The 23631-nt window shown below is 60.0% G+C and overlaps 4 protein-coding genes and 1 long non-coding RNA gene across 9 annotated transcripts; 4 read left to right on the top strand and 1 right to left on the bottom strand.

Moving 5' to 3' along the window:
• Positions 1–212: 212 nt before the first annotated feature.
• LOC112817280 (uncharacterized) lies at positions 213–4224 on the top strand. 3 transcript variants are annotated; one of them, XM_025864362.2, is made up of 9 exons: positions 221–1009; positions 1574–1681; positions 1805–1876; positions 2103–2191; positions 2288–2539; positions 2829–2993; positions 3085–3216; positions 3465–3670; positions 3767–4224. In XM_025864362.2, the coding sequence occupies exons 1-9, from the start codon at positions 513–515 to the stop codon at positions 3887–3889; spliced, it is 1644 nt and encodes a 547-aa protein (XP_025720147.2). In that variant the 5' UTR covers positions 221–512; the 3' UTR covers positions 3890–4224. The 3 variants fall into 3 exon arrangements, with proteins under 3 accessions (XP_073737721.1, XP_073737720.1, XP_025720147.2); XM_073881620.1 differs by lacking the exon at positions 2829–2993 and having other exon boundaries at positions 213–1009; XM_073881619.1 differs by lacking the exon at positions 1805–1876 and having other exon boundaries at positions 220–1009.
• A 171-nt stretch (positions 4225–4395) lies between these two features.
• Positions 4396–17236, top strand: ACAP1 (ArfGAP with coiled-coil, ankyrin repeat and PH domains 1). Its single transcript, XM_025864360.2, has 22 exons — positions 4396–4636; positions 5201–5258; positions 10183–10302; positions 10484–10537; positions 10632–10690; positions 10918–11101; positions 11238–11282; positions 11400–11495; positions 11622–11696; positions 11783–11892; positions 12921–12972; positions 13068–13168; positions 13515–13638; positions 13740–13951; positions 14339–14408; positions 14530–14624; positions 14732–14901; positions 15471–15643; positions 16055–16164; positions 16254–16364; positions 16764–16813; positions 17043–17236. The coding sequence occupies exons 1-22, from the start codon at positions 4584–4586 to the stop codon at positions 17141–17143; spliced, it is 2223 nt and encodes a 740-aa protein (XP_025720145.1). The 5' UTR covers positions 4396–4583; the 3' UTR covers positions 17144–17236.
• LOC141370720 (uncharacterized) lies at positions 13176–16547 on the bottom strand. Its single transcript, XR_012375008.1, has 3 exons — positions 16408–16547; positions 15833–15868; positions 13176–13316 (listed from the first exon to the last, which is right to left on the bottom strand). It is a non-coding gene; the product is annotated as an uncharacterized lncRNA (long non-coding RNA).
• A 642-nt stretch (positions 17237–17878) lies between the features above and the next one.
• KCTD11 (potassium channel tetramerization domain containing 11) lies at positions 17879–20690 on the top strand. The gene has a single exon (XM_025864367.2). The coding sequence runs from the start codon at positions 18503–18505 to the stop codon at positions 19388–19390; it is 888 nt and encodes a 295-aa protein (XP_025720152.1). The 5' UTR covers positions 17879–18502; the 3' UTR covers positions 19391–20690.
• A 137-nt stretch (positions 20691–20827) lies between these two features.
• TMEM95 (transmembrane protein 95) lies at positions 20828–23222 on the top strand. 3 transcript variants are annotated; one of them, XM_025864371.2, is made up of 7 exons: positions 20828–21144; positions 21320–21376; positions 21567–21647; positions 21744–21764; positions 21942–22022; positions 22146–22233; positions 22366–23214. In XM_025864371.2, exons 1-7 carry the CDS (start codon positions 20976–20978, stop codon positions 22481–22483), a joined length of 615 nt encoding a protein of 204 aa, XP_025720156.1. In that variant the 5' UTR covers positions 20828–20975; the 3' UTR covers positions 22484–23214. The 3 variants fall into 3 exon arrangements, with proteins under 3 accessions (XP_025720156.1, XP_073737724.1, XP_073737726.1); XM_073881623.1 differs by lacking the exon at positions 21320–21376 and having other exon boundaries at positions 22366–23222; XM_073881625.1 differs by lacking the exon at positions 21942–22022 and having other exon boundaries at positions 22366–23216.
• The last annotated feature ends 409 nt before the right edge of the window (positions 23223–23631 follow it).

Consider the following 23631-nt stretch of genomic DNA (forward strand, 5'->3'; position numbering starts at 1 on the left):
CAATCCAGACAAACCCTTAAATCTTAACGCCACGGATAGAGGCCCAGTGAAACCCTGGCAGGTGTTTCCAGTAACGGCGCTGACGGTCTCCCCCCAAAACCCCCGAGCTGTGAACAAGCTCCCAGCCCAACTCTCCCGAGCTCGCGCCGAGGTGGGAGGACTGTGACGTCACAAATGGGGCTTCTCGCCCCGTGACCAGGACCCCTGATTGTGATTGGATAACTCGGATGAAGGCGGTGATGGGGAAGAAGGGCGGGAACAAATCCCAGAGACAAAGAAAGCTGGCCTTCGGGTGGGAAAGAAAGGGAGGGGCGACCGGAGGGGACCCCAGCCCGAGGTCCCTATATAAAGCTTGATTCCGGGGCCGCGGCTCTAGGGAGCGGAGCGGAAGGGTAGCCGGGCCTCCGCCCGAGCGCCCCCAGCCCGCCGCGGTGGGGGCGAGGCTTCGGGGCGGGGCTATGTGCCACCAGGAGGCGGGGCGGGGCAGCTGAGAGTGGCCCCCGGGTGGGGCCATGGAAAAGCAGGAGGCTCCGGGGGCTGCTGGCGGCCTCAGCGGCGAATCCCCGGGAGGGGCAACCAAGGGTGTGCCAGGAGGAATCGGAGGAGTCGAGGCAGACGCCGGGCCGCCCTCCGGTGTTGTCCTGTTTCACGGTTCTGGGACCTCCCTGCACTCCGGGGGAGCCGTAACTTGCTGTCCTGGTTCGAGCCGGCCCTCCGGGGGGGGAACAGTCCTCGGTTCCGGGCCCAACCAGCACCCTGGGAGGGTTGCGGACCGCAGCGCTGGGTCCCGCACATACCCTGACGGATTAAATGCCTCCTTCCCTGGAACCAGTGTATGCGGGACCTGCCGGTCCCGGTCCGGGTGTTCTGGGGTGTTCAACTCGGAATGCAGTCCACCGCGCTCCGGGTCAACTCTCTTGCACTCCCACAAACCTTGTGAGGACCGGCCCCGCAGCATCCTAAAAACCAGCGCCTCCATCTTTATGCAGAAATCCCCCAGTGCAGAGAAGTAAGGAGTCCGGCTCAGCGGGGAGCCGGCGCGGAGCGGGGCGGGAGAGGTTCCGGACACTGGCGGGGGCGGAGCTAGGGGAAAGGGGCGGAGTCTTAAGAACTGTGAAGTGTGAGCGGCTGAGGACAATTGGGTGGGAAATCTGAGGTCCCAGGCCTTGGGGGAGAGTAGCAGGTACCAGGTAAATGCTGGTTCCACAGTGCGTGATAATCATTAGGTGTAACCCCCATCCTCAGGCTCCTCTGCCCCTGACACGACGAGAGGGTACAAGAAAAAGGTTTTGAGGGGCGCCTGGCTGGCTCAGCCGTTAAGGTTCTGCCTTCAGCTCAGGTCATGGTCCGAGGGTCCTGGGATCAAGCCCCGCATCGGGCTCTCTGCTCGGCGGGAAGCCTGCTTCTCCCTCCACTCCCCCTGCTTGTGTTCCCTCTCTCGCTGTCAAATAAAGAAATAAAGAAAGAAAGAAAGAAAAAGGTTTTGAGTGATTGAAAGAATGAGGAAGGGCTGTGACGAGGAGGTCGCTGGGAGGTTTCCTCCCCCTTTCTTGTGTCCTTCCCCCTACTCCAGGAAGAAGTCCCAGCGGTGGGATGAAATGAATATCCTGGCTACCTACCACCCCGCTGGCAAGGATTATGGATCTACGAAGGTGGATGAGCCCAGCACTCCCTACCACAGGTGCTGAGCCCTCAGTCCAGACCCCTCCCTATTCAAAGAGGGTGGGGGGGAGGCAGAGCGGTCTCAGGGCCTGGATACTGCCTGCTGCCCGCCTCTCAGCACTGCTCCCTCCCTCTGATGCAGGCTGCAGGACAGTGACGAGGACCTGCTTGGGGCATCCTCTGGCTGGGCAACTCCCCAGGCACTGGCGGAAAGGTGAGAGGCCCGCCAGAGATCAGTAGAGATCTGGGGCCTCTTCCTTCCTCCACCCCTGGGGTCAGAGCCTGTTCTGCTTCTTGGCCACCACAATGGGAGGTACTTCAATTCCCATCAGGAGTAACCAAGGCCAAGGTGGGGGAGTTAGCCCTCTAGGCGCCATCTACCACCTGGGCCTCTTGTCTTCTCCCCTTTGGCGCCCCCAACTAGTCTCCCTCCCCTTCAGGTTTGCAACAATGGACAATTTCTACCCCAAGGTCCTGCAGTACAGTGATAACAGAAGCTCAGGGTCTTCAGCCAGCTTTTCCAAGACACGTGAGATGAGGGGTAGGGGCTGAGTGGAAAGGGGAGGCAGAGTGAACCCTCGGCAGCTGCCTGGAGGGAAAGCCAAGCTCTTACAATGGCCCGCAGACTCCAGTGATTTTGACAAGCACCGAAAGTCACACTATGATGAAGGAAAGTTCCTCAAGGCTCAGAGAAATCTTCCCTTCAGTAATAACAAGCACAGCAACGAGGCCAGTGCCAGTATGGGCGGTGGCAGTCTGGGCGTGATGCTGGACCCAGAGCCCAGGCCTGTGGAGAAAGGCTGGACGGGAGGACTGGCCAGAGGAGTCAAAGATGAGATTGGCCTGGTGACCAGGAACCACATCCCAAAAATCAAGGGTTAGCCATGGTGCTTGGTGGGGGGGGGGGGCAATGGGAGGTGAGCCCAGGGAAGACAGAGGGCAGCTGGGGTGGGGTCCTCAACACAGCTGTCCTCGGGAAGCCCAAGAGAGGCGTGGGGGATGGAGAGGTCGTGGGGGTTTCCTAATACGGGAGGAGGGCATAGAATGGAGATGAGAACCCGGGGCCTGAGCTTCTCCTCTGTGCTGGGGGCACCGTTATGGACACCTGGGGATCCTGGATGCCCTAGGTGGCTGTAAGACTCAGAGTGATTGGGGTGACTCTTCAGATTCCCCTACCTTCAGAAATCGGTCCCCACCTTCAGCCACCATTGTGTCGGACCAGGAGATTGATCTGCAACGCAAGGAGTATTATAGCAAAGGGAGGTACCTCAGGTGCTCTCCCCACCCAGAGCTCGAGGAGGACACAGAAGATGAGCCTGAGCAGCAGGACAGTGAGAGCTGGGCTGGGTCAGCCTGGGGCAGGGGGTGCTGACAACCAACAGACTGATGGGTGCCCCAACCTTAATCCCCTGATCCTTCCAGCCTCCGCAAATTTTAACTGGGTGAGTGAGAATCCCATAAGCACTGAAGTCCGTCTGCTGGACCACACAGGAAGCCCCGTTCGGGATCCCCGGACCCCCGAAGAGTCCCTGGCAGGGACAACATCGCAGCCTGGTGAGGGCACCAGGCCGCAATGGCTGGCTCTTGGCCAGCTCCCAGCCCCCCAGCCCCCCTTCTTTGCAAACCAGGGTAGATCACCAAGAGATGCCAAGAGCGGCCCCAAGCATCCTGGTGTGCAAGGCCCCTATTGTACAGAGAGGAACTGGGGAGGCTCAGAAGGGGCTGGGACCCACTCCAGCTTGGGATACCCTCTGGCCCCACACCTCCTCCCTGACTCTTCTCTGCCACCCACCCCACTCCAGGTGCTGCCCTGTCCTCCAAAGACAGAGCACAGTCGGGCTGGTGTCAGTGGCTGGTATCCAAGGGGCTCAACTGGCGAAGCCCAGAAAGCTTGGAGAAGAAACCTGGAAGCAGCCCACACTCCCCACACCAAAACCAATGTAGACGTGAGCCCAGGCAGGGGCGAGTGGCTTCCTGCGCTGGCCAGGGAGGGAGAGGTCCTGAGTGGGTAGGTTCTAGGGAGTTTCAGGGGGACATGGGCCAGATCTCCCAGCTGTCACAAGAAAGCCAGTGACCCAGTCGACCCAGTCCTTTCTTCTTCCAGACGAAACCCTGCGGCTTCGATGGACACAAGAGGAGGGAAGCAGACAATGGAAAATGGAGCCAGCCAGGGATGGGGTGGGGACCAGCCTCTCCCAGCCCTCACCACCCTCGAGGTGGACAATAAAGAGAAGTGCAGGAGTCTGGGTGCTCTGAATCGTTCGCGGAGGATGGGCCTGCTCAGTCACTGAGGACGGGGAGGAGGAAGGGACCTCTGCACACAGGAAACCACAGTGGGCAGAGCAGAGAAAAAAGGTTGGAGCAGCCTGGGGGACTGGACTCAGCAAGGGCCTCTGAGGCCCAGAAGGCCCGGCTGCAGCAGGGTGACAGCGATTGGCATGGCTCGACCAACCCTAAATGTACCAGTAGCATCTTTGGTTCTCCCCACCCTGGGGATGGGGGGCGGTCATCATGCCCGCCTTCCAGACGAAGTACCTGAGGAATCTGGGAGCTTGCCCAGGGTCCCATAATCTCCGAGAGACAGAATCAGGACTTGAGCCTATATCTGCCACCCCCTGCGCCTGAAGGAGAAAGAAGCAGAGGGACTAGGGCTCCCAGGAGGAAGGGGACAGTTGAGTCTCAGTGGGTGGGGCTGTGGCTTCTGGGCCTGGCCCCGCCTCTGCCCCTCCCAGCACTGCCAGCAAGTGTGGGGTGAGAGCTCCTCCTGGGACACCCCTTACCCTTGGGGAAGGAATTGAGCCCCCCCAGGCTCTTCCCCGGGAGAGGACCCCCTCCTCCTTCCTCATCAACCCCTCCTGGGGCAGGGAGCACCTCCATCCGCAGCCCCGCCCCCGTCTGGCCCCCGAGACAGACAAGCTGAGATGACCATCAAGCTGGATTTCGAGGAGTGTCTCAAGGACTCACCCCGCTTCCGGTAAGTGTGCACGGGCCTGGGGGGCACAGGGTATGAGGTCCGACCCCCCCCGCCCCAACACACACACACACACACACACACACACACACACAATGTGCAACCTTCCCCAGGCCAGATGTCCTCCCGGGGAGTAAGTTCACAAAGGGGCAAGATCAAGCTTGTGGGCCAGAACCTCTGCTATGCAACCCCAGGCTCTGATGCTCTCCACCCCCTTCCCCGGCAGAGGGGGCCGCTCCAGCCCCTCTCACCCACCCTGAGCTAGCACTCCCTTCTCCCGCTCCTGGGGACCCCTGCCCCTCCCCCAGCACCTGCTGGGGCGGTTAGTAACTTCCTGCCCTCACCACATCCACCCTCCCTTTACCCTTCCTGCGCTGGGGCCTGGGCCCTGCTAGCTCCCGCTGCGCAGAGGGAGCGAGCAGAAGAAGGCGGGTGGTCAGGTCCTCTTCACCCATCAGCTTTTGCTGTCTGTCCCCTTACCCACTAACCCCAACCCCAACTCTCCTGGGGCGGGTGGACTGGATGGACCCAAGCTCTGTTCCCGTCACCCCATCCCTCTCTTCCCAGAGCCTCCATCGAGCTGGTGGAAGCCGAGGTGTCGGAGCTGGAGACCCGGCTGGAAAAGGTGACATGGAGAGGTGACCCAGGATGGCATTAAGATGAGAGGGGCAGGGCCAGGGAGAACATTGGAGACCTCGAATGAGTTCCACGCGTTGTGGAATGCCAACCATGTGGGGTGAATACTTTGGGGGCTACAGAGAAGGAAGTGGGGGCTCCGTACCCTCCAGGAGCACAGGGTCTTGGAAGACCAGACTCGCTGTGGGCTTCCTGGGTCAGCTATGAGCCCAGCCTTATGCTGGGCCCTGGGCCTCCAGGGACAGCAGGACGGTTCTGCCCCCAGGGAGCCCACAGACGGCCTTGGGGAGATAAACCAGTGAGACACTTAAACCCGAGACAGGAAGGCCCTCCCTCGCCCTCTTCATGAAATGTGCACACTCCCTGCCCCCCCTCGGCTTGATTTTTCTCTGCAGCGTTCACCCCCCCGCTCACGTGGCATGTCTTTATTTGCCACATTCTTTCTGCTGCCGTCTAAGGAGTTACTGCAAACATAGTGACTGAACCCAGCACATGCCTGTTAGCACAGTATGTGAGGCTCAGGAGGCAGGTGCTGCCCCGCTGGTCCTCTGCTCACAGGCTCACGGGTTGCAGTCCCACCCGAGGCTCAGGGCTCCCCTCCAAGCTCGTGGGGGCGTTGGCAGACTCTCCAGCTCCTTGCTGTGGCAGCACTGAGACCTCCATCTGCTCACGGCTGCCCACGGTCCCCTGCCGACTGGCCCTGAGCAGCTTACTTCATGGCGGCTTGCTTCTTCAAGGCCCGCAGGAGGGTCTTTCTAGCAAGTGCTGCCAACGTGGCATCTAATTACATCAAAACGTGGCTACAGGAGCCGTATGGCTGTCCCCTCTGCCCCATGGCATGTCCCCCTGATCGTGGGGAGCACCGTCTTGTGGCCTTGGCCATATTCTGTTGGGTAGGATCAAGTCACGTGTCTTACGCTGGGGAGAAGGGTGATGCAAGGGAGGGGACCGTCCAGGGTCACCTGAGAGTGTGTCTGTCACACTTGCCAATTTTTATTCTTGTTTGTTTTTCCCCCGCTAGAACCTAAGTGCCATGAAGGACTTTTATGTTCTGTTTTTGCTCAGTCCCCAGTGCCTACGCCAAGTCTGAAAGTTAGCAGACGGCCAATTAATAGATACATATTTTTTATATGAACTTTTTTATTCTTTAAATTTCTTTTTTTATGTATTGAGATTTTTTTTTTAAGAATTTTATTTATTTACTCATGAGAGACAGAGAGAGAGAGAGAGGCAGAGGGAGAAGCAGGCTCCCAAGGAGCAGGGAGCCCGATGCGGGACTCGATCCTGGGACTCCAGGATCATGACCTGAGCTGAAGGCAGACGCCTAACCATCTGAGCCACCCAGGCGCCCTCTTTTTATTTTATTTTTTTTTAAGACTTTATTTAGGGCGCCTGGGTGGCTCAGTTGGTTAAGCGACTGCCTTCGGCTCAGGTCATGATCCTGGAGTCCCGGGATCGAGTCCCGCATCGGGCTCCCTGCTCGGCGGGGAGTCTGCTTCTCCCTCTGACTCTCCCCCCTCTCATGTGCTCTCTCTCTCTCTCATTCTCACTCTCTCAAATAAATAAATAAAATCTTTAAAAATAAATAAACTAAAATGCCTATAAAAAATTAAAGACTTTGGGGCGCCTGGGTGGCTCAGTCTCTCAGAAGCCTGCTTCTCCCTCTCCCACTCCTCCTGCTTGTGCTCCCTACACAGCGAGAGAGGGAACACAAGGAGGGGAGTGGGAGAGGGAGAAGCAGGCTTCCCGCAGAGCAGAGAGCCTGATGTGGAGCTTGATCCCAGGACCCTGAGACCATGACCTGAGCCCAAGGCAGATGCTTAACGACTGAGCCACCCAGGCGCCCCAAATTTCTTTTTAAAGATTGATTTATTTTAGAAAGAGAGCACATGCAAGCAGGGGAAAGGGAGAGAGAATCTCAAGCAGACTCCCCGCTGAGCATGGTCCCTCTCCTCTCCACGCCCCCAACATGGGACTCGATCCCTCAACCCTGAGATCATGACCTAAGCCGAAATCAAGAATTGGACATTTAAGTGACTGAGCCACCCAGGCACCCCTAAGCCTTTTTATTTTGAGTTAATTACAGACTTGTGAGAAGTTGCAGAGATGGTGCAGGGAGGTCCCATGTACCCATCAGCCAGCTTCCCCCAACGGTGGCCTCTTATATAACACTAGTACATTACCAAAACCAGGAAATTGACATTGGCACAATACAACGAACTGTGTGCAGGACTTACTTGGATTTTATTTGTTTTGCATATACATTTGACCTTTGAACAACGTGAGGGTTAGCGGCACTGATCCTCCATACTGTTGAAAATTTACATGTAATTCCTGACTCCCCCAAAACTTTACTGAGAGCCCACCATTGACCAATAACGTAAACAGTTGGTGAACACATATTTCGTGTGGTATATGTATTATATACTGTTCATACAAGAAAGGGAGCTAGAAGAAAGTTATTAAGAAAATCGTAGGGAAGAGGGACACCGGGCTGGGTCAGTCGGTAGAACATGCAACTCTTGCCTCAGGGTCGTGAATTCAAGCCACATGTGTGGGGCGCCTGGGTGGCTCAGTCAGTGAAGCATCTGCCCTCAGCTCAGGCCACGATGTCAGGGTCCTGGGATCAAGCCCCATGGTGGGCTCCCTGCTCAGAGGGGAGTCTGCTTCTCCTTCTGCTCCTCCTCCCCACCCCCACTCGTGTTCTCACTCTCTTTCTCTTTCTGGAGTTACCCCTCCACCACGGGGGTCTTTCTCTCAAATAAATAAATAAAATCTTTTGTGTTTGTTTTTTTTTAAGATTTTATTTATTTATTTGACAGAGAGAGACACAGTGAGAGAGGGAACACAAGCAGGGGGAGTGGGAGGAGAAGCAGGCTTCCCGCGGAGCAGGGAGCCTGATGCGGGGCTCGATCCCAGGACCCCGGGATCATGACCTGAGCCAAAGGCAGACGCTTAACGACTGAGCCACCCAGGCGCCCCAATAAATAAAATCTTAAAAATAAAACAACCACATGTTGGATGTAGAGCTTACTTAAAAAAATAATAAACAAAATTTTGAAAACAATCGTAAGGAAGAAAAAATACATTTATATACAGTACAGTACTGTACTGTATTTATCAAAAAAATGTCCACTAAGAAGTGGATCAGTGCAGTTCAAACCCATGTTCAAGGTCAACTGTACTCTTTTTTTCAAAAAATCTTTGTATATAGTTCGGTGGCACTTAATCACATGCATAGGTTCTTGTAACCAGCATCACATTCAAAACACACAAATCCTGGGGTGCCTGGGTGGCTCAATCAACTAAGTGTCCAACTCTTTTTTTTTTTTTTTTGACAGAGAGAGACACAGCGAGAGAGGGAACACAAGCAGGGGGAGTGGCAGAGGGAGAAGCAGGCTTCCCTCAGAGCAGGGAGCCCGATGCGGGGCTCGATCCCAGGACCCCGGGGTCAGGACCTGAGCCGAAGGCAGACGCTTAACGACTGAGCCACCCAGGCGCCCCTAAGTGTCCAACTCTTGATTTTGGCTCAGGTCATGATCTCAGGCTTGTGAGATCAAGCCCCGCGTCTACCTCTGCGCTGAGTGTGGAGTCTGCTTAGGATTCTCTCGCTCCCTCTCCCTCTGCCCTTCCACCTTCCACCACTCATGCCCACACTCTATCAAAAAAAAAAAAAAAAGGAAAGAAAGAAAAAGAAAAAAAGCACAAAACTCCTCTATCACCCCAAGTAACTCTTCTGTGAGACGCTTTATCCTGATACCCTCCCCCGACTTCTCTAACCCATGGCAAGCACTCATCTGTTCTTCTCCAGACTTTCGCCGTTTCTAGAATGTTACATAAGTGAAACCATACAGTATGTGAGCTCTCAAAATTGGCTCTTTCTTTTTCTTCTCTCAGAATATGCCCTTGACGTCTGTTCGGGTTGTTACGTATCAATATGAGCAGTTCCTATGTAGATAGTCTGTTCCTTTGCGTTGCTGAGCGCTATTCCATTGCATGGATGGACCAGTTTATCCCTAGTTCTGTCTTAAGAAAGCTCACATATGGGGAAAGGGTGGTGGGTAGGGAAAAAACCAGACACTCAGGGCCCTAGCTGCACCCAGTGAAGTTGCGAGCGTCTGGGTCCTTGTGCCTGATCACAGACAGCTTGTGGTGACATCTGATGAGGCTGGATCGTGGCCAGTTTCCTGACCATTACTGACCCTGTCGACCATCTCCAAGTCCAGCTCTAGTGTCCTGCGGCCTTCACCAGCCCTCGAAAGTGTCTTTCAGTTCAACAGAAGTTCACTGACGATGCACGGCCCCAGCTTTCTGGGCCCTTGCTGCCCCGGGATTTCCCCACACAACTTCCCGGTGTTGACTCAGGCTAGAGCCAAGTGGTGTCACCTCAGGGGCAGCGGTTCCCAAACTAGGGCCCGAGGTCAGGAGACCTCACTTCAGTTCCTGGCTCTTCCAGAAGGACCCTCCTCGGGCCAGATGGAATGGGCCCCCGGAGCACCCTAACGTGCCATCTTTGCCCTGGCCCTGTGGCCAGATGGCTAAGTAATCTTTGTGAGGGGGATGCTCAGTGAGCATGGAATGGGATGACTCCAGACAGGGAAGCACTGTCGAACCTACCAGCAGCCGGGTGGCGCATTCGTGCCGAGAGCCAGACTGCCCGAGGATGGGGTGTCCGGGGAGCGCTGGATCCAGGCAGTTGGGGCAGGGAGACAGACAAAGACGTTTGGGAGGGGAAGCTGACATGGGCTTTGGTGAGAGGCCGGGAGGGATTTTCTGCCGGGCACAGAGCAGTGGGAGCAGAGACGCAGAGATGAGAAAGCAGGTGTGGAAGGGAGAGTGGGGGGGACCAGTGTGGGGGTGCCAGCACGTACATGGTACGCAGCATAACTCCCCATTGTCCCGTTGCTTCTTAGCTCCTGAAGCTGGGGAACGGCCTCCTGGAAAGCGGGCGCCATTACGTTGCTGCTAGCCGCACCTTTGTTGCTGGCATTTGTGACCTGGCCCGCCTGGGTCCACCAGAGCCCATGATGGTGGTATGTAGAGTGGGCTGGGGTCTGGAATGCAGGGATCCTCTGGAAGGGGAGGGTCGGCCTGGGGTCTCCAGGTGGGAGCAGGCCTGGGGCTGTGGCCTGAGACAGGCCTGGCAGGCCGGGGGCAGGGGCGGCGGGCCCGGCTGGCCCACGCCTGGTACTCTCTCTGCCTCTCCGTGCCCAGGAGTGTCTGGACAAATTCACCGAGAGCCTCAACCACAAGCTGGACAGCCACGCGGTAAGGGGGAGCAGGAGGGACTGGTGGTGGGGAGCAGGGCTGTCTGTGGCCTGACCTTCACCTGCCCATTTCTGCTCCCCCTGCCCCCCTCCAGGAGCTTCTAGATGCCACCCAGCACATGCTGCAACAGCAAATCCAAACGCTGGTCAAGGAGTGAGTCGGGAGGGGAACCAGTCCTCTGTCCCTGTTCCCGTCCCCATAGGGGCCCCCGGAACGGAGCACCTGTGAGGTGGTGGGGGTTTCTGGTGGCCCGACTGCTGTCGCCCATCCCCGCACGCCCTCAGAGTCCCAACTGGAAGGCCATGCGTGGACCTCCGCCTGGGACTTCTCTGCAGGGGGCAGGTGGGGGTATCTGGTTCTGAGTTACCCCTCCACCACAGGGGTCTCCGGGGTTTCCGAGAAGCTCGCCGGGATTTCTGGAGGGGGGCCGAGAGCCTGGAGGCTGCTCTCATCCACAACGCAGAGGTCCCCAGGCGCCGGGCACAGGAGGCCGAAGAGGCTGGAGCTGCCTTGAAGATTGCGCGGGCGGGGTACCAGGGGCGAGCCCTGGATTATGCACTGCAGGTGCCCGCCCTGACCTGTACCCCTCCCCGCCCAATCCCAGGGCCTCTGGCTCCTCGAGCCTGGAGAGGCCCCTGTGTGCAGTGGGAGGGGGCGCTGTGTTTTCAAGACTGACCTGAGGTCTTTTGGGGGCCCTCAGATCAACGTGATTGAGGACAAGAGAAAGTTTGACGTCATGGAGTTTGTGAGTTGCAGTGGTGGTGAGGGCGGGGTGGAGAGGAGCCTGCTGATGGGGGGCAGGAGGGAAGAGGGAGACAGAAGGGTCCCTGTCAGCTCTGCCTCCTGCCCACTTGTTGCCCAGGTGCTGCGTCTGGTGGAGGCCCAGGCTACCCATTTCCAGCAGGGCCACGAGGAGCTGGACAGGCTAGCCCAGTATCGCAGGGAGCTGGGCGCCCAGGTGGGGCCCCGGTGGTGGGGGGGGGGCAGGCCAGTGATGGAGGGAGGGGAGGGGGCTCTGGGATGTCTGGCCTGGCCCGGTTGGGGGAGGCCGGGGGACATCTGAAATGCCCCCTCCAATACCCAGTTGCACCAGCTGGTCCTGAATTCGGCGCGCGAGAGGAGGGACATGGAGCAGAGACACGTGCTGCTGAAGCAGAAGGTGAGGGAGGGCCTCAGGATGCCGCGGGGCCTGGCGCCTTGGCCTCTGCCCACTTCAGCTGCCCTTTGACCCTCTTGTGCCCCCAGGAGCTTGGTGGGGAAGAGCCACAGCCAAGCCTGAAGGAGGGGCCTGGTGGGCTGCTCATGGAAGGCCATCTCTTCAAGCGGGCCAGCAATGCATTTAAGACCTGGAGCAGGTGAGGGGGGACACCAATCCCCCAAACCCGTTCAGGTCAACGTGTTTTGAGCGGTGACAGTGCGCTAAGCAGTGAGAAAAACAGACAAAATCTGCTGCCTCCAGAGAACTTACATCCTATCAGCAAAGACGCCCAGTAAATTCTGTTATGTTGGAAGGGGCGAGTGATGCAGGAGAAACAGGAGAAAGCAGGGGAGCAGAGAGCTGGGGAGGAGCTGCAGTTCTAGATAGGGTGATCGGGGCAGGCTTCAGGGGAAGGTGATGCCTTCTGAGTGAAGACTTGAAGGACATCTGGGGGGAGAATGTTCTAGGCAGGAGGAAGAGCCAGCGCCAAAGCCCGGAGGGTCAGAGGGACAGAGAGGGGCACATGGGTGTGGACGGAGGGAGGTAGGAGGACATAGGGGCAGATGAAGTTGGAGCCAACGGGGCTGTGCACCACACACAAGAGGGCCTTGTCGGCTTCCAGGCTTCCGTAGGGACTTAGGAGCCGTTGCAGGGGTGGAGCAGGGGGGTCATCTGCTCTGACTGTGTTCCTTCCCATAGGGGATATTTGCACAAATTGGAAAACTGAGCCCCTTCCGTAAGGTACTTCCACCTGTCAAAAAAAAATTGTGGCAAGAGACTCGGGGCGTCTGGCTGGCCCCATCGGTGGAACCTGGGACTCTTGATCTCCGGGTTGTGGGTTTGAGCCCCACGTGGGTGTAGCGATTACTTTAGGAAAAAAAACAAAACAAAATTTAAAAAAAATTATAGCAGGAGATTAATTTTATTGGAAAAAGCATTTTACTGCCATCTGCTGGAAAGCTGTCTTCACAAATGATCAAATCTGGGTTTCCCGAGGTGTGAGTAGTCCCGCCTTCCGTGTCCTGGCCCCGCCACAGCCCTGTGCCCTCCGGACGGGGTGGGAGGGTCAGCCCGGCTCTCTCAGCGCCATCCTTATGGGGCAGAGGGCACAGCCTCTCCGCTGTCCCTGTCCCAAGCCTGTCCCGATGCCACCCATGTCCACACCTCTGTTTCTGCCTCCTCCAGACGCTGGTTCACCATTCAGAGCAACCAACTGGTTTATCAGAAGAAGTACAAGGTAGGCAGGCCGGGTCCCAGATGCCGGGGCCCAGGGACACGGAGCCCTTGCTGCAACCGGGTGGATGGCTGCCCCTCGCCACCTTCCCTTTCCAGGACCCCGTGACCGTGGTGGTGGATGACCTTCGCCTCTGCACAGTGAAGCTCTGCCCGGACTCAGAGAGGCGGTTTTGCTTTGAGGTCGTGTCCCCCAGCAAGTGAGTGCAGACATCCGACGACGTGTCTGAATCTTTACCAACGGGAAGGCACGGCCGATCACGAAGGCATCTTGGAGGCCCCCATGTAGCACCAGGCATTATCCCTTCTGTGGCTGGATTGGGGGAGGGGGCAGTATTAGGGGGTGTCCTGGAGGGAGGGGATAGGGCAATGGGAGATATTTAGAAAGATCGGACCAATTGTTGCCAAATCTCTCTTCAACTGGTGTTTCATATGTCAGGACAACTGGTACCAGTTGAACGGCATGTCAGCCAGCCTACCCTGCCACGTGGCTGCCCAGGCCTCAGAACCCCCCCATCCCCAGCCCTGCTCCCTGCTCCCGCCCAGGTCCTGCCTCCTGCAGGCTGACTCCGAGCGCCTCCTCCAGCTGTGGGTCAGCGCCGTACAGAGCAGCATCGCCACGGCCTTCAGCCAGGCTCGCCTCGATGACAGCCCCCGGGGACCCGGCCAGGTGCCTCCTTGAGGAGGGTGCAGGGCCAGGCGGCCCAGGGAGGGGAGGTACCCCTTCCCCGGGCCTCATGGCCACTCTCTGTCTTCCTCTGTTGCCCCCAGGGCTCAGGATACCCGGCCACAAGCTCCTCGGCTACCCTGGGCTGTGGTGGCATGGCCCGGGGCAAGGAGCCCGGTGGAGCTGGGCATGTGGTAGCCCAGGTGCAGGGCGTGCACGGCAATGCACAGTGCTGTGACTGCCGGGAGCCAGCCCCGGAGTGGGCCAGCATCAACCTGGGCGTCACCCTCTGCATCCAATGCTCCGGCATCCACAGGTCACTCCCCGCCACCCGCCACCCGCACAGGGGCCCCGCTCCTTCCTGCTGGGGGTGGGAAGGGGGCGGCTAGAGCCCATCGCACAGGCTCCTCCCTCCCACCCTGCCCTGGCTGGCACTGGGCACCATGTCCTGGTCTGGCCGGAGGAGTCTGGGCTTGACTGGAGGTGTGGGGTCTGGGCTCTTGAGGGCAGGGGAGCCCACGAAGAGCAGAGAGAGGAGGGAGGCCCTCCACCCCGAGGGGAATGGCAGGGCCAGAGAAGGGAGGTGGCTGGAGAGGAAGGGGAGGAGGGAACAGGGAGCAGAGCCAGGCCTCGCGGCCTGTGGCTGCCACGCTCACCCGCCTGCTGCCCCACGGAGGGCCTGACTCCCACTCTGGCCCGCCAGGAGCCTCGGGGTTCACTTTTCCAAAGTCCGGTCTCTGACCCTTGACTCGTGGGAGCCGGAACTGGTGAAGGTGACTTGGGGTGCTGCGATGAGAAGCAGGGGAAGGGGGGTGAGTCCAGAGCTGCAGGGCCCCGAGGGCTCAGACCCTCACCTCCCTCCCACCTGTCTGTCCCTGCCTGGGCCGCCTGAAGCTTATGTGCGAGCTGGGGAATGTCGTCATCAACCAGATCTATGAGGCCCGCGTGGAGGCCATGGCCGTGAAGAAGCCAGGGCCCAGCTGCTCCCGGTGAGGTTGGGGTAGAGGTGCGGGGGCTGCCTACTTGTGGGGAAGGAAGAGGGTCTGGGACCGGAGGAGGGAAGACGGCCCCCCACTTCCCCGCCATACTCCGCCAGGCAGGAGAAGGAGGCCTGGATTCATGCCAAGTACGTGGAGAAGAAGTTCCTGACCAAGCTTCCTGAGGTTCGAGGGCGAAGAGGTGGCCGGGGGCCCCCCAGGGGTCAGCCTCCTCTGCCCCCCAAGCCTTCCGTCAGGCCCCGGCCAGGGAGCCTCAGAGCCAGGCCAGGTATAGCATTGCTCGGACATTCACGGAGCCCGGCTGTGTGCCCAGCACTCTGCCAGGCCCGGTGAGGAGGCACAGAGCACGAGGCCCCAGCCTTCCCCTTGCCAGTGTCAGGGGGCGGGAGGCGGACCACACCAGCGCTGGTATTTTTGACAAGGCAAGAGTTTCAGGGGTTCAGTGAAGAATGGGAGGGAGCGTAGCAGGGCTGGGGATAGGCAGGGAGGGTCTCAACAGCATGAGAAAAGTCAGGAGTGAGAAGGAGCTCGCCACCCTAGAGGCCTGTGGAGGGTGTGAGCTTGGCTGGAGCCCAGGGAACCAGGTGGCTGCGGCTGAGTGTCCGCTCACTTGTGACGTTCTGGGCAGTCCAGGTAGTTGAACAGGAAGAGGTGAATGATGTTATCCATGCCCCATGCCTTAGGGGCCCTGCACACACACCCGCACCTCTGCCTCCCACTGCAGCCCCCGGAGTCCCGAAGGCCTCCCTGCAACTGAGTAATGGCCTAGCCTATTAGAGCATCTGGGGACTGGGCTGAGGATTTCGTACCAGACTCACAGCCGATTCCCTCCACCAGAGCCCCCCTCCGATGACCTGGGCAGCCTCCACCCCGGGGCCCTGCTGTTTCGAGCTGCCGGGCACCCTCCATCCCTCCCCACCATGGCCGATGCCCTCGCCCACGGAGCCGATGTCAACTGGGTCAACGGCGGTCAGGAGAACGCCACTCCGCTGATCCAGGCCACAGCTGCTGTGAGTCTTGCTGACCCCCCCACCCCACCCTTGGGCTCCTTCCCTCTGATTCCTACTCTGATTTGGGGCCCAGCTCTTACCCCTCCTCCTACCCTGTTAGGAATGATACCCGAGAGAGACTGGTTGCTAAGGGTGTGTGTGATTTGGAAGCAGGCGGCCTGGGTTTGAATCCAAGCTCTCACCACTCACGGTTGTGAACCTCTCTGCGTGCGTCAGTTTGCTCATCTGTAAAATAGGGATAACACACCCCATGAGGTTGTACTGTGGACCTAACGTGAGAATACAGCTAAAGGGCTGGAGCAGAGCCTGACGCGGCCATACCCCAGCCCCTGGCCTGACCCCATCCTAAAACATCTTTGGTCTCCTTCTAAAGATGCCACTTTCTCTCCCGTTCTCAACCCCTCCGTGCAGAATTCTCTTCTGGCCTGTGAGTTTCTCCTCCAGAACGGGGCGAACGTGAACCAAGCGGACAACCACGGCCGGGGGCCGCTCCACCATGCAACCATTCTGGGCCACACGGGGTAGGGTAGGGGCGGGCAGGGAGGATCGCTGCGGGAAAGAAGGGCGCGGATGGAGTGAGTGGCCGGCTGAACCTGGCTATCCTTTTCAGGCTGGCCTGCCTGTTCCTGAAACGGGGGGCCGATCTGGGAGCTCGGGACTCTGAAGGCAAAGACCCTCTGACGATCGCCATGGAAACGGCCAACGCTGACATCGTCACCCTGTGAGGATGCCTGGGGGTTGGGGCTAGCGCTTGCCCTACCCACCTGGGGCGGAGCCAAACGCCGGGACCCGCGTGTGGGCGGAGCTTGGAGAGCCCCGGGCCTGCTCTGGGACCTGGCCGGAGAAAGGCTGTTCCGAGTGCAGACTGGGGCGTGGAGTAGGAAGGGGGGCGGGTAGCGTCCACGGATGGTGAGTTCGTCCCGAGTGAGGGGCTTCGTGGCTCGTGAGCGTCTTTAAGCACTGGATCCCAGGGGAGCAGGTGAATTTAACCACCCCAGCTCAGAGGATGGGAGGTTGGGGTGGGGGCAGGTGAATTTAACCACCCCAGCTCAGAGGATGGGAGGTTGGGGTGGGGGCAGTCAAGACAAAGTCATTCGGGCCTTAATTCCTTCCCCTTCAGGCTACGCTTGGCAAAGATGAGAGAGGTCGAAGCGGCCCAGGGCCAGGCAGGTAAAGTTCCCCCCGCCCCGCCCCACACTGTACTTCTGGGTTTCTGGCCCCTGCAAACTCGCCCGGTGGCGCCCGGCTTCATTGATTAATTCCATTACTTATTCCACAAATATGCACTGGGCGCACGTGAGGGCGCACGTCCTCGGAACCCCGCGAGGAACGGGCGAGCCAGCGCGCTCCGACCCGGCCCGCAGGGCGCCAGCCCAGCCCTGCCTCCCTCCCCGCTCAGGAGACGAGACGTATCTGGACATCTTCCGCGACTTCTCGCTCATGGCGTCGGACGACCCGGAGAAGCTGAGCCGGCGCAGTCACGACCTCCACACGCTCTGATCCCAGGCCTCCGCGGTCCCGCGCCCCCGGCCCCCTCTCCCCCACCCCCGCCGGCCCCTGGGCCATTAAAGCCTCTGTGCTGTGCGCTTCCCATCGTGGTTCCTCTGCAGGGCGCCACTCTCGGGCCGGGCCGGGCCGGGCCGGGCGGCGGGAGCGGTGAGGGTTTGCGAGCTCGAGTCACGCGAGGGGCAGCTCCCGGACAGCTAGGTGAACGCGTCGGCCGGGGCCCTAGCGCCGGGCGGCCCTGGGGCGGGGCTCTCGGGCTCGGGCGACTTGGCCAGACGCGTCCGGCCGGGGAGAGGCTGCCCGCGTGGGCTGGGGGGCCGGCCTCCCGCAGGGGGCAGCTGGCGCCGGGACGGAGAGGCTGGCTCCGGCCACCTCGGCCCGGAGGCATCCCCGGAATGCGGCGGCTCAGCACCCGCCCCCTCGGGAATTCCCGACGGGAGCGACCGGGAGGGCACCGCCCCCAAGCCCGGGACGGCCGGGCCTCGGGCCATGCGCCGAGCTGCGGACGTGAGGTCGGGCACACCTGGGGGCCTGCGGGGCAGTCGCGGCCACATCCGCAGCGACGCGCCTGAGTCACCCTCCGGACCCTACCCCCGCCCGCGTCCCCCAGTCCGGCCCGTCCGCCCCGTCTCTCCGGTTCCAGACTCTCGGCTCCCACCTCCACCCCGGCCGCGCGAGCCTCGCGGGGGCGGGGGGCGGGGCGCCAGGGGGCGGGGCTGTCCCTTAAAGGGCCCCCCGGCCGCTGCCCTTAGGCCACTTCCTGGGGGCGGAGAGGAACTGCAGCGGCTGCGGCGACACCCGGAGAGGCGGCGGCGCCCGGGTCCCGAGACTCCCGGCTGCTTCCATCAGAGTCCTCCGGCGCTCCCGGCTGGCGCCGAGCGCGCATCCCCGCTCCCCGGCGGACAGGGCGGTACCTGCGCCGCCCGCTCGCGTCAGCCCCGCCTCCGTCTCCTGAGACCCGCGCGGGAGCCAGGCCAGGCCTGCGACTGGCCCCTGGGGCCCTGCGTGGACTCGGCCGCGGCGACAGCGATCTACCCGAGAACTCGGAAGCGGGGTCCTTCCAAGGGTCGGCCTGTGCTCGCCGCCGTCATCTGCTGGTTGGATTCCGGAAACCCGCTGTCTGAGGACCTCAGAGAGGAGTCGCTGACCCTCCGCCCAGAATCGAATGCGTCTGGACCGAAATCTCCCTTCCCTCCTTGCCTGGCTTCTGTGCATTTCAACCGTTCTCTCAAGCTTTTGGCCGTGTCTGTGCCCGGAAACCGTCCCCCACTACCCAGGTAGCTGGGGTGAGCCCCAGATCTTACCGCCTTGTGCTCCAACCTGTGCATCCAACAGAGACACAGTCTGAACTTTATGACCCAATTCTGCCCACACCCAGGGAGTTCTGCCTTTTCTTCTCTTTCGGTGTCTCCTGTAGTCCCCAAAATTTCGCCTCCTCCTGTGCCCTCTTCGCCCCCCTCTTTTGGGGGCCCTGTGACCCTGAATGTGGGGGGCACACTATATTCCACCACTTTGGAGACCCTGACTCGCTTCCCAGATTCCATGCTGGGGGCCATGTTTAGGGCCGGCACCCCCATATCCCCCAACCTCAACCCCCAGGGAGGCGGCCACTACTTCATTGACAGAGATGGCAAGGCCTTCCGGCACATCCTCAATTTCCTGCGGCTGGGCCGCCTGGACCTGCCCCGCGGGTATGGGGAGACAGCACTTCTCAGAGCAGAGGCCGACTTTTACCAGATCCAGCCCCTCCTGGATGCCCTGCGGGAACTGGAGGCCTCTCGGGGGGCCCCTGTACCCACAGCTGCCCTGCTCCACGCAGATGTAGATGCCAGCCCCCGCCTGGTGCATTTCTCTGCTCGCCGGGGCCCACACCACTATGAGCTGAGCTCTGTGCAAGTGGATACCTTCCGAGCCAACATCTTCTGCACCGACCCCGAGTGCCTGGGTGCCATGCAGGCCCGATTTGGGGTGGCCAGTGAGGACAGGGCAGAGGGAGGCCCACACTTTCGTCTGGAGTGGGCTCCCTGTCCCGCAGGACTCCCGGAGGTGGAGTACAGGAGACTGGGGCTGCAGCCTCTGTGGACTGGGGGGCCTGGAGAGCTACGGGAGGTGGTGGGCACGCCAGGCTTCCTGGAGGAGGTGCTGCGGGTGGCTCTGGAGCACGGCTTCCGTCTAGACTCCGTCTTCCCTGACCCCGAAGACCTGCTCAATTCGCGATCTCTGCGCTTCGTGCGTCACTGAGCCCGCGGCCCTCTCGTCTGACTGGGGTGGGGGGAGAGGATGGACAGCAAAGGGAATGAAGGCCCCCCTGAAGCCTCTTCTTAGCTCTGCCTCTGGAACTGTGAGAGTCAGGGGTCCCCCTGCTCCTGACTGGAGCCCAGGTGTGGGCAGCAATTCCCAAGTCTGAGCCTGCTGAGGGCTCACAAGCCACGTGAAGGGTCTGGACTGGTGCTAATCCTGGGAGGGGTGGGGAAGGTTCCCAGGCTTGTTCCAGCCTGAGGCTGGCGGCCTCTAGCGTCTCCTTGTTGGAGCTCAGTATTCAATGTTCTAGAAAAGTAGGGACACCTCTCTGCCCAGACTAGGCCTAGCAGGACCCTGGAGGGACACAAGTGTGAGAGAAGGACTTTGGATTGCTGTAATGTGGTCTCCTGGACCGTTGCTCCTCCTGCCGCTGGATGGGCCTGGCCTGGCCTGACCAAAGAGAGGCCAGAATATTCTGGAATATGGGAAAGGGGATTTCTTTGCTGTGTCTCAGGTCACCTAGTGAGGGAGACAGAAAGGCTACACCCTACCCTAGGTTGGCATAAGGGAGCTAGGAGAATCCTCATTTACTATGGGGCTGGAGTCCCATACTCTAGAGAGCCAAGTGTTTTCAAGGGCCCCATATTGATGGAGTTGGCCTCAGGGAAGAGGGTAGCATCTTCTCGGGTCTTGGCCTTACTTCGTTCACATTGACAGTGTGTGTCAGCCAGCGTGTCTGACCGACGCTGGGTCTCTGCCGTCTGCACTGCCAGAGACAGTACGTGTGTGCCGGTCTTTCTGTGGTCCCTGCGTGTCCAGGCCTGTTTGGGGTTGCCCAGCAACTCTTTTGGCACCGGGTATGTTTGTGGTACGGGCGTGAGTAGACTGAGAATTAGTAGTTTCATCAGAAGGGGTGTGTGTGTACGTACACGCGTGTACGTTCACATCACCATGTAGGCAGGAGGGGCCCGTTGAGGTTTGAGTCACTAGGATCTTCCTGACAAAAGGTAACAGAAGTCAGTGGGCCCGGTCGGGCCTGGGAGGCTGGTAGAGAGCTCTCGGTGGCTAAGGCAACCAAGGCCACGTTGCTAGGAGATGGCTGGGAAGGCCCGAGGCTGCCCAGGGCAGAGGGGGGACGAACAGAAGAGGTGGAGAGAGTGGGGGGAGGATAAGGGAAGGGGTGGGATTTCTGGGTCGCCGAGGAACGGGGTACTCATGCACAACTTCACTGGCGCTCGCTCACTCATCACTGGTCATGATTTACAAGAAGAAAAATAAAATCGCTTTGTGGAACCTCAAACTTGTCAAGGCTGCTGAGGGCCAGGTTGGGGGGTGCTGTCCCCTTTGCAGCAGAAGCCCTGCTTTCTCTGCCCCAGTCCCCTTCCGGCCGTCAGTTCCTTGGGCCCCACCTTTGCCCCAGCTAGGGAGGGCACAGTGGCACCGTTCCAGAATGTTCTAGAATCCCCAATTATTCTGGAACACGCTAGAATCTCCAGGCAAAGAGTCAGAACCAGTATCGTAGCATTCGGAGGCCTTCGCGGCATCAGTGGGGCTGGCCCCTGTCGGCCACTCGCCAGCAGGCCTCATGTGGACGCTGGCGTTAGGTGGGGTTTTCCTGGCCACTGCCCAGGCCTGTGTCCTCTGCCACCTCTCGGCCCGTGACTTGTCGGCCCGCCTGGCTCAACTCTGCAGCCGAGTGGAGGTTCTGTGGAAGGATTGTGGGACCTCCTGGAGCTTCCCGGCCTTTGCCTTAGGTAAGCTCAGACATCCAGAGACAGGCCGGGCAACAGTGGCCACCACACCCCGAGTGGGGCAGCCTGTGGCTTCCCAGCTGGGCCCCTCAGCCGCCCCCGGAGTCCACAGCCCTCTCTGGACACGCGGGCCTCTCCCTGTGGGGAGAGAATCACAGGTCCCTGCCCGTCTCCACAGATGAGGCATCCATGAACAAAGTCATAGAGAAGACTCACAGAGTCCTGAGGGTCATGGGTGAGGTCAAGGGGCAAGGCACGACCCAGGGGCTTGGAGGGGCAGCGGGGAGGGGGAGGGGGGCAGGGGCAGGGCGGGCAGGTGGAGCGGGGAAGGTGTGATCCGTGATCCGGGAGGTGCTGGGAGAAGGGTGGAGGTGAGCCTGCCCTGGCCAGGCGCCGGGCAATATCGCTGCCCTCTGTCTCCCCAGAGATCAAAGGGTCTCTCTCCTCTCTCCCCTTGTATTGGCGTTGGCTGCAAAACACCAAGCTCCCCGCTTACACCAGGGAAGGTACTGATGCCGGCGGGGAGGGGGTGCCTGGGCTCTCGGCAAAGGGGGCGTGGCTGAGCGGCTCCCCTCCCCCACCCCCCTTGTCTTCGGTTTCAGCTCTCTGCGCGCCCGCCTGCCGTGAGTAGAAAAGTAAAGAGTAGTGAGGACAGGGGCACCTGGGGTACCCGAGGAGAGCCTGGCAGTGGTGGCGGAGGCCGGCGGGGGGGGGGCGGGGGTTGGGGGAGGAGAGTGGTTCCTGGAAGGCGGGAACAGCGGCTTCCCCCTCCCCAGCGCTGGTCCCGCTGTCTCCTGCAGGGGGCAGCACCATCCTGTATAACTGTTCCACCTGCCAGGAATTCAAGGTGCGCTGCTGGCCCCGAAAGCGCTGCCTCCCAGGTTCTACCCCTCGGCTTGGCCTCCCCTTGCTCAGGTCTCTGAGCTCTCAGCCACCCCCGGCCCCCTACCGCAACGACTAGTGAGGTCCTCGGGATCACTCACTGCTTCCTGGGTTCCCTGCAGGAAGTCACGATCTTTGGGAAGCCAAGATTCTGCTCCTCTCTGTCTTGGTAGCTGCCCTGCTGCTGGGTGTTATGAGCCTCGTGGTGGAGTGAGTCTGGGCGGGGGAAGGGGGTGGGCCTCACCACTTCTGACCCCCCAGTACCTTCCAACAGCGTCCCTCCCCCCGTCTCCGCACTGTCCTGCCCTTCCCAGGCCTCCCATTCTCTGTCTCCCTGCTCAGGTCCAGTTACATCGAAGCAGAAAGGACAAGTGAAGACCCGGACAGCCTCCCAGCCTCCTCCAGTTCTAAAGACCACGATGAATCCACTTCCCTCGGAGAGGATCAGCCAGCCCCTTAGTTCCAATCCCCAAGGTTCAGCCTTCCAGACCCAGAAGCCCAGACGTCCCCACGGTCCCAGTGTCAGAGAGCTGCCAGGGACCCAGGTTCCAGCAGCTGGGAAGCTCCTCTCCCCCCCCCCGCCCCGCCCCCAGCCTTCAACTAATCAGACAGGAGTAGTCACTGGTTCCAGGAAAATATCTACAGAAGGAAAGAATCCCCTCCGCACCCCCTCCCTCCTGTTCTCGGAAAGCGGGGGCGCCTGCCCCACAAACTCCTCTAGGCCCTCTTGTGACTGATTGGGAATCCGGGAATGAGTGTTTTGGAAAACTCCCTCCCTTTAGAGTTGAGACCACATCAGTCAGCCTGCTGGCAGGCTATCCCTCCATTTAACATTGTGAAGCCTTGGCCTCCCACAGAGGCGTCCCTCCTGCCAAGGCCAAGTAAACCTGTTGTCAAATGGCCTCCACCCCTGCCTGGCCTCTGTCTGCAACTGGGGAGGGCAGAGTGGGGACGGGAGACTCGGGGTGGCACAGTGGTTCTCAGCTGGGGGGACGGGGGGATTTTCCACCCCAGGAGACATTTGGTGACATCTGGAGACGTTTTTGATTGCTTCAATTGGGGGATGTGCTCCTGGCATTTGGTGGGTGGAAGCCGGGGGTGCTGGCCTCCATGGCCTCCCTGGCCTTCACGATGCACAGGGGAGTCCTCCCCAACAATTCTCCTGTGCCAGGACCTCAGCTGTGTGTGGCTGAGAAACCCTGGCGTGTGGTCCCCTGGCTGTCAGGAGGTTTGGGTTGGGTAGGTGGAAGATGAAACATAAAAAGAGTTAACCTGTCACCAGCCACAAGTCTCAGTCCAAGGGCTTGGGCCTGGAAGGGATCCTGGCCTGCACCTAGCCCAGTGGTTTTCAAACCGGGTACCTAGAGGCTCCAGGGCAAAAGTTCTCATCCAGTTGCACATCGTAGTCATCCATCCTGGGGCGCCTGGGTAGCTCAGTCAGCTGAGCGTCTGACTCCGGCTCAGGTCATGATCTCGGGGTCCTGGGATCGAGCCCCACATCGGGTCCCTGCTCAGCAGGGAGTCTGCTTCTCCCTCTCCCTCTGCCACTCCCCACCGTTTGTGCTCTCGCTCTCTCTCAAATAAACAAATAAAATCTTTAAAAAAAAA

The sequence above is a fragment of the Callorhinus ursinus genome, unplaced genomic scaffold (genome assembly GCF_003265705.2).
Source record: "Callorhinus ursinus isolate GAN/ISIS: 27379988/994484 unplaced genomic scaffold, GSC_fseal_2.0 scaffold43, whole genome shotgun sequence".
NCBI lineage: Eukaryota > Metazoa > Chordata > Mammalia > Carnivora > Otariidae > Callorhinus > Callorhinus ursinus.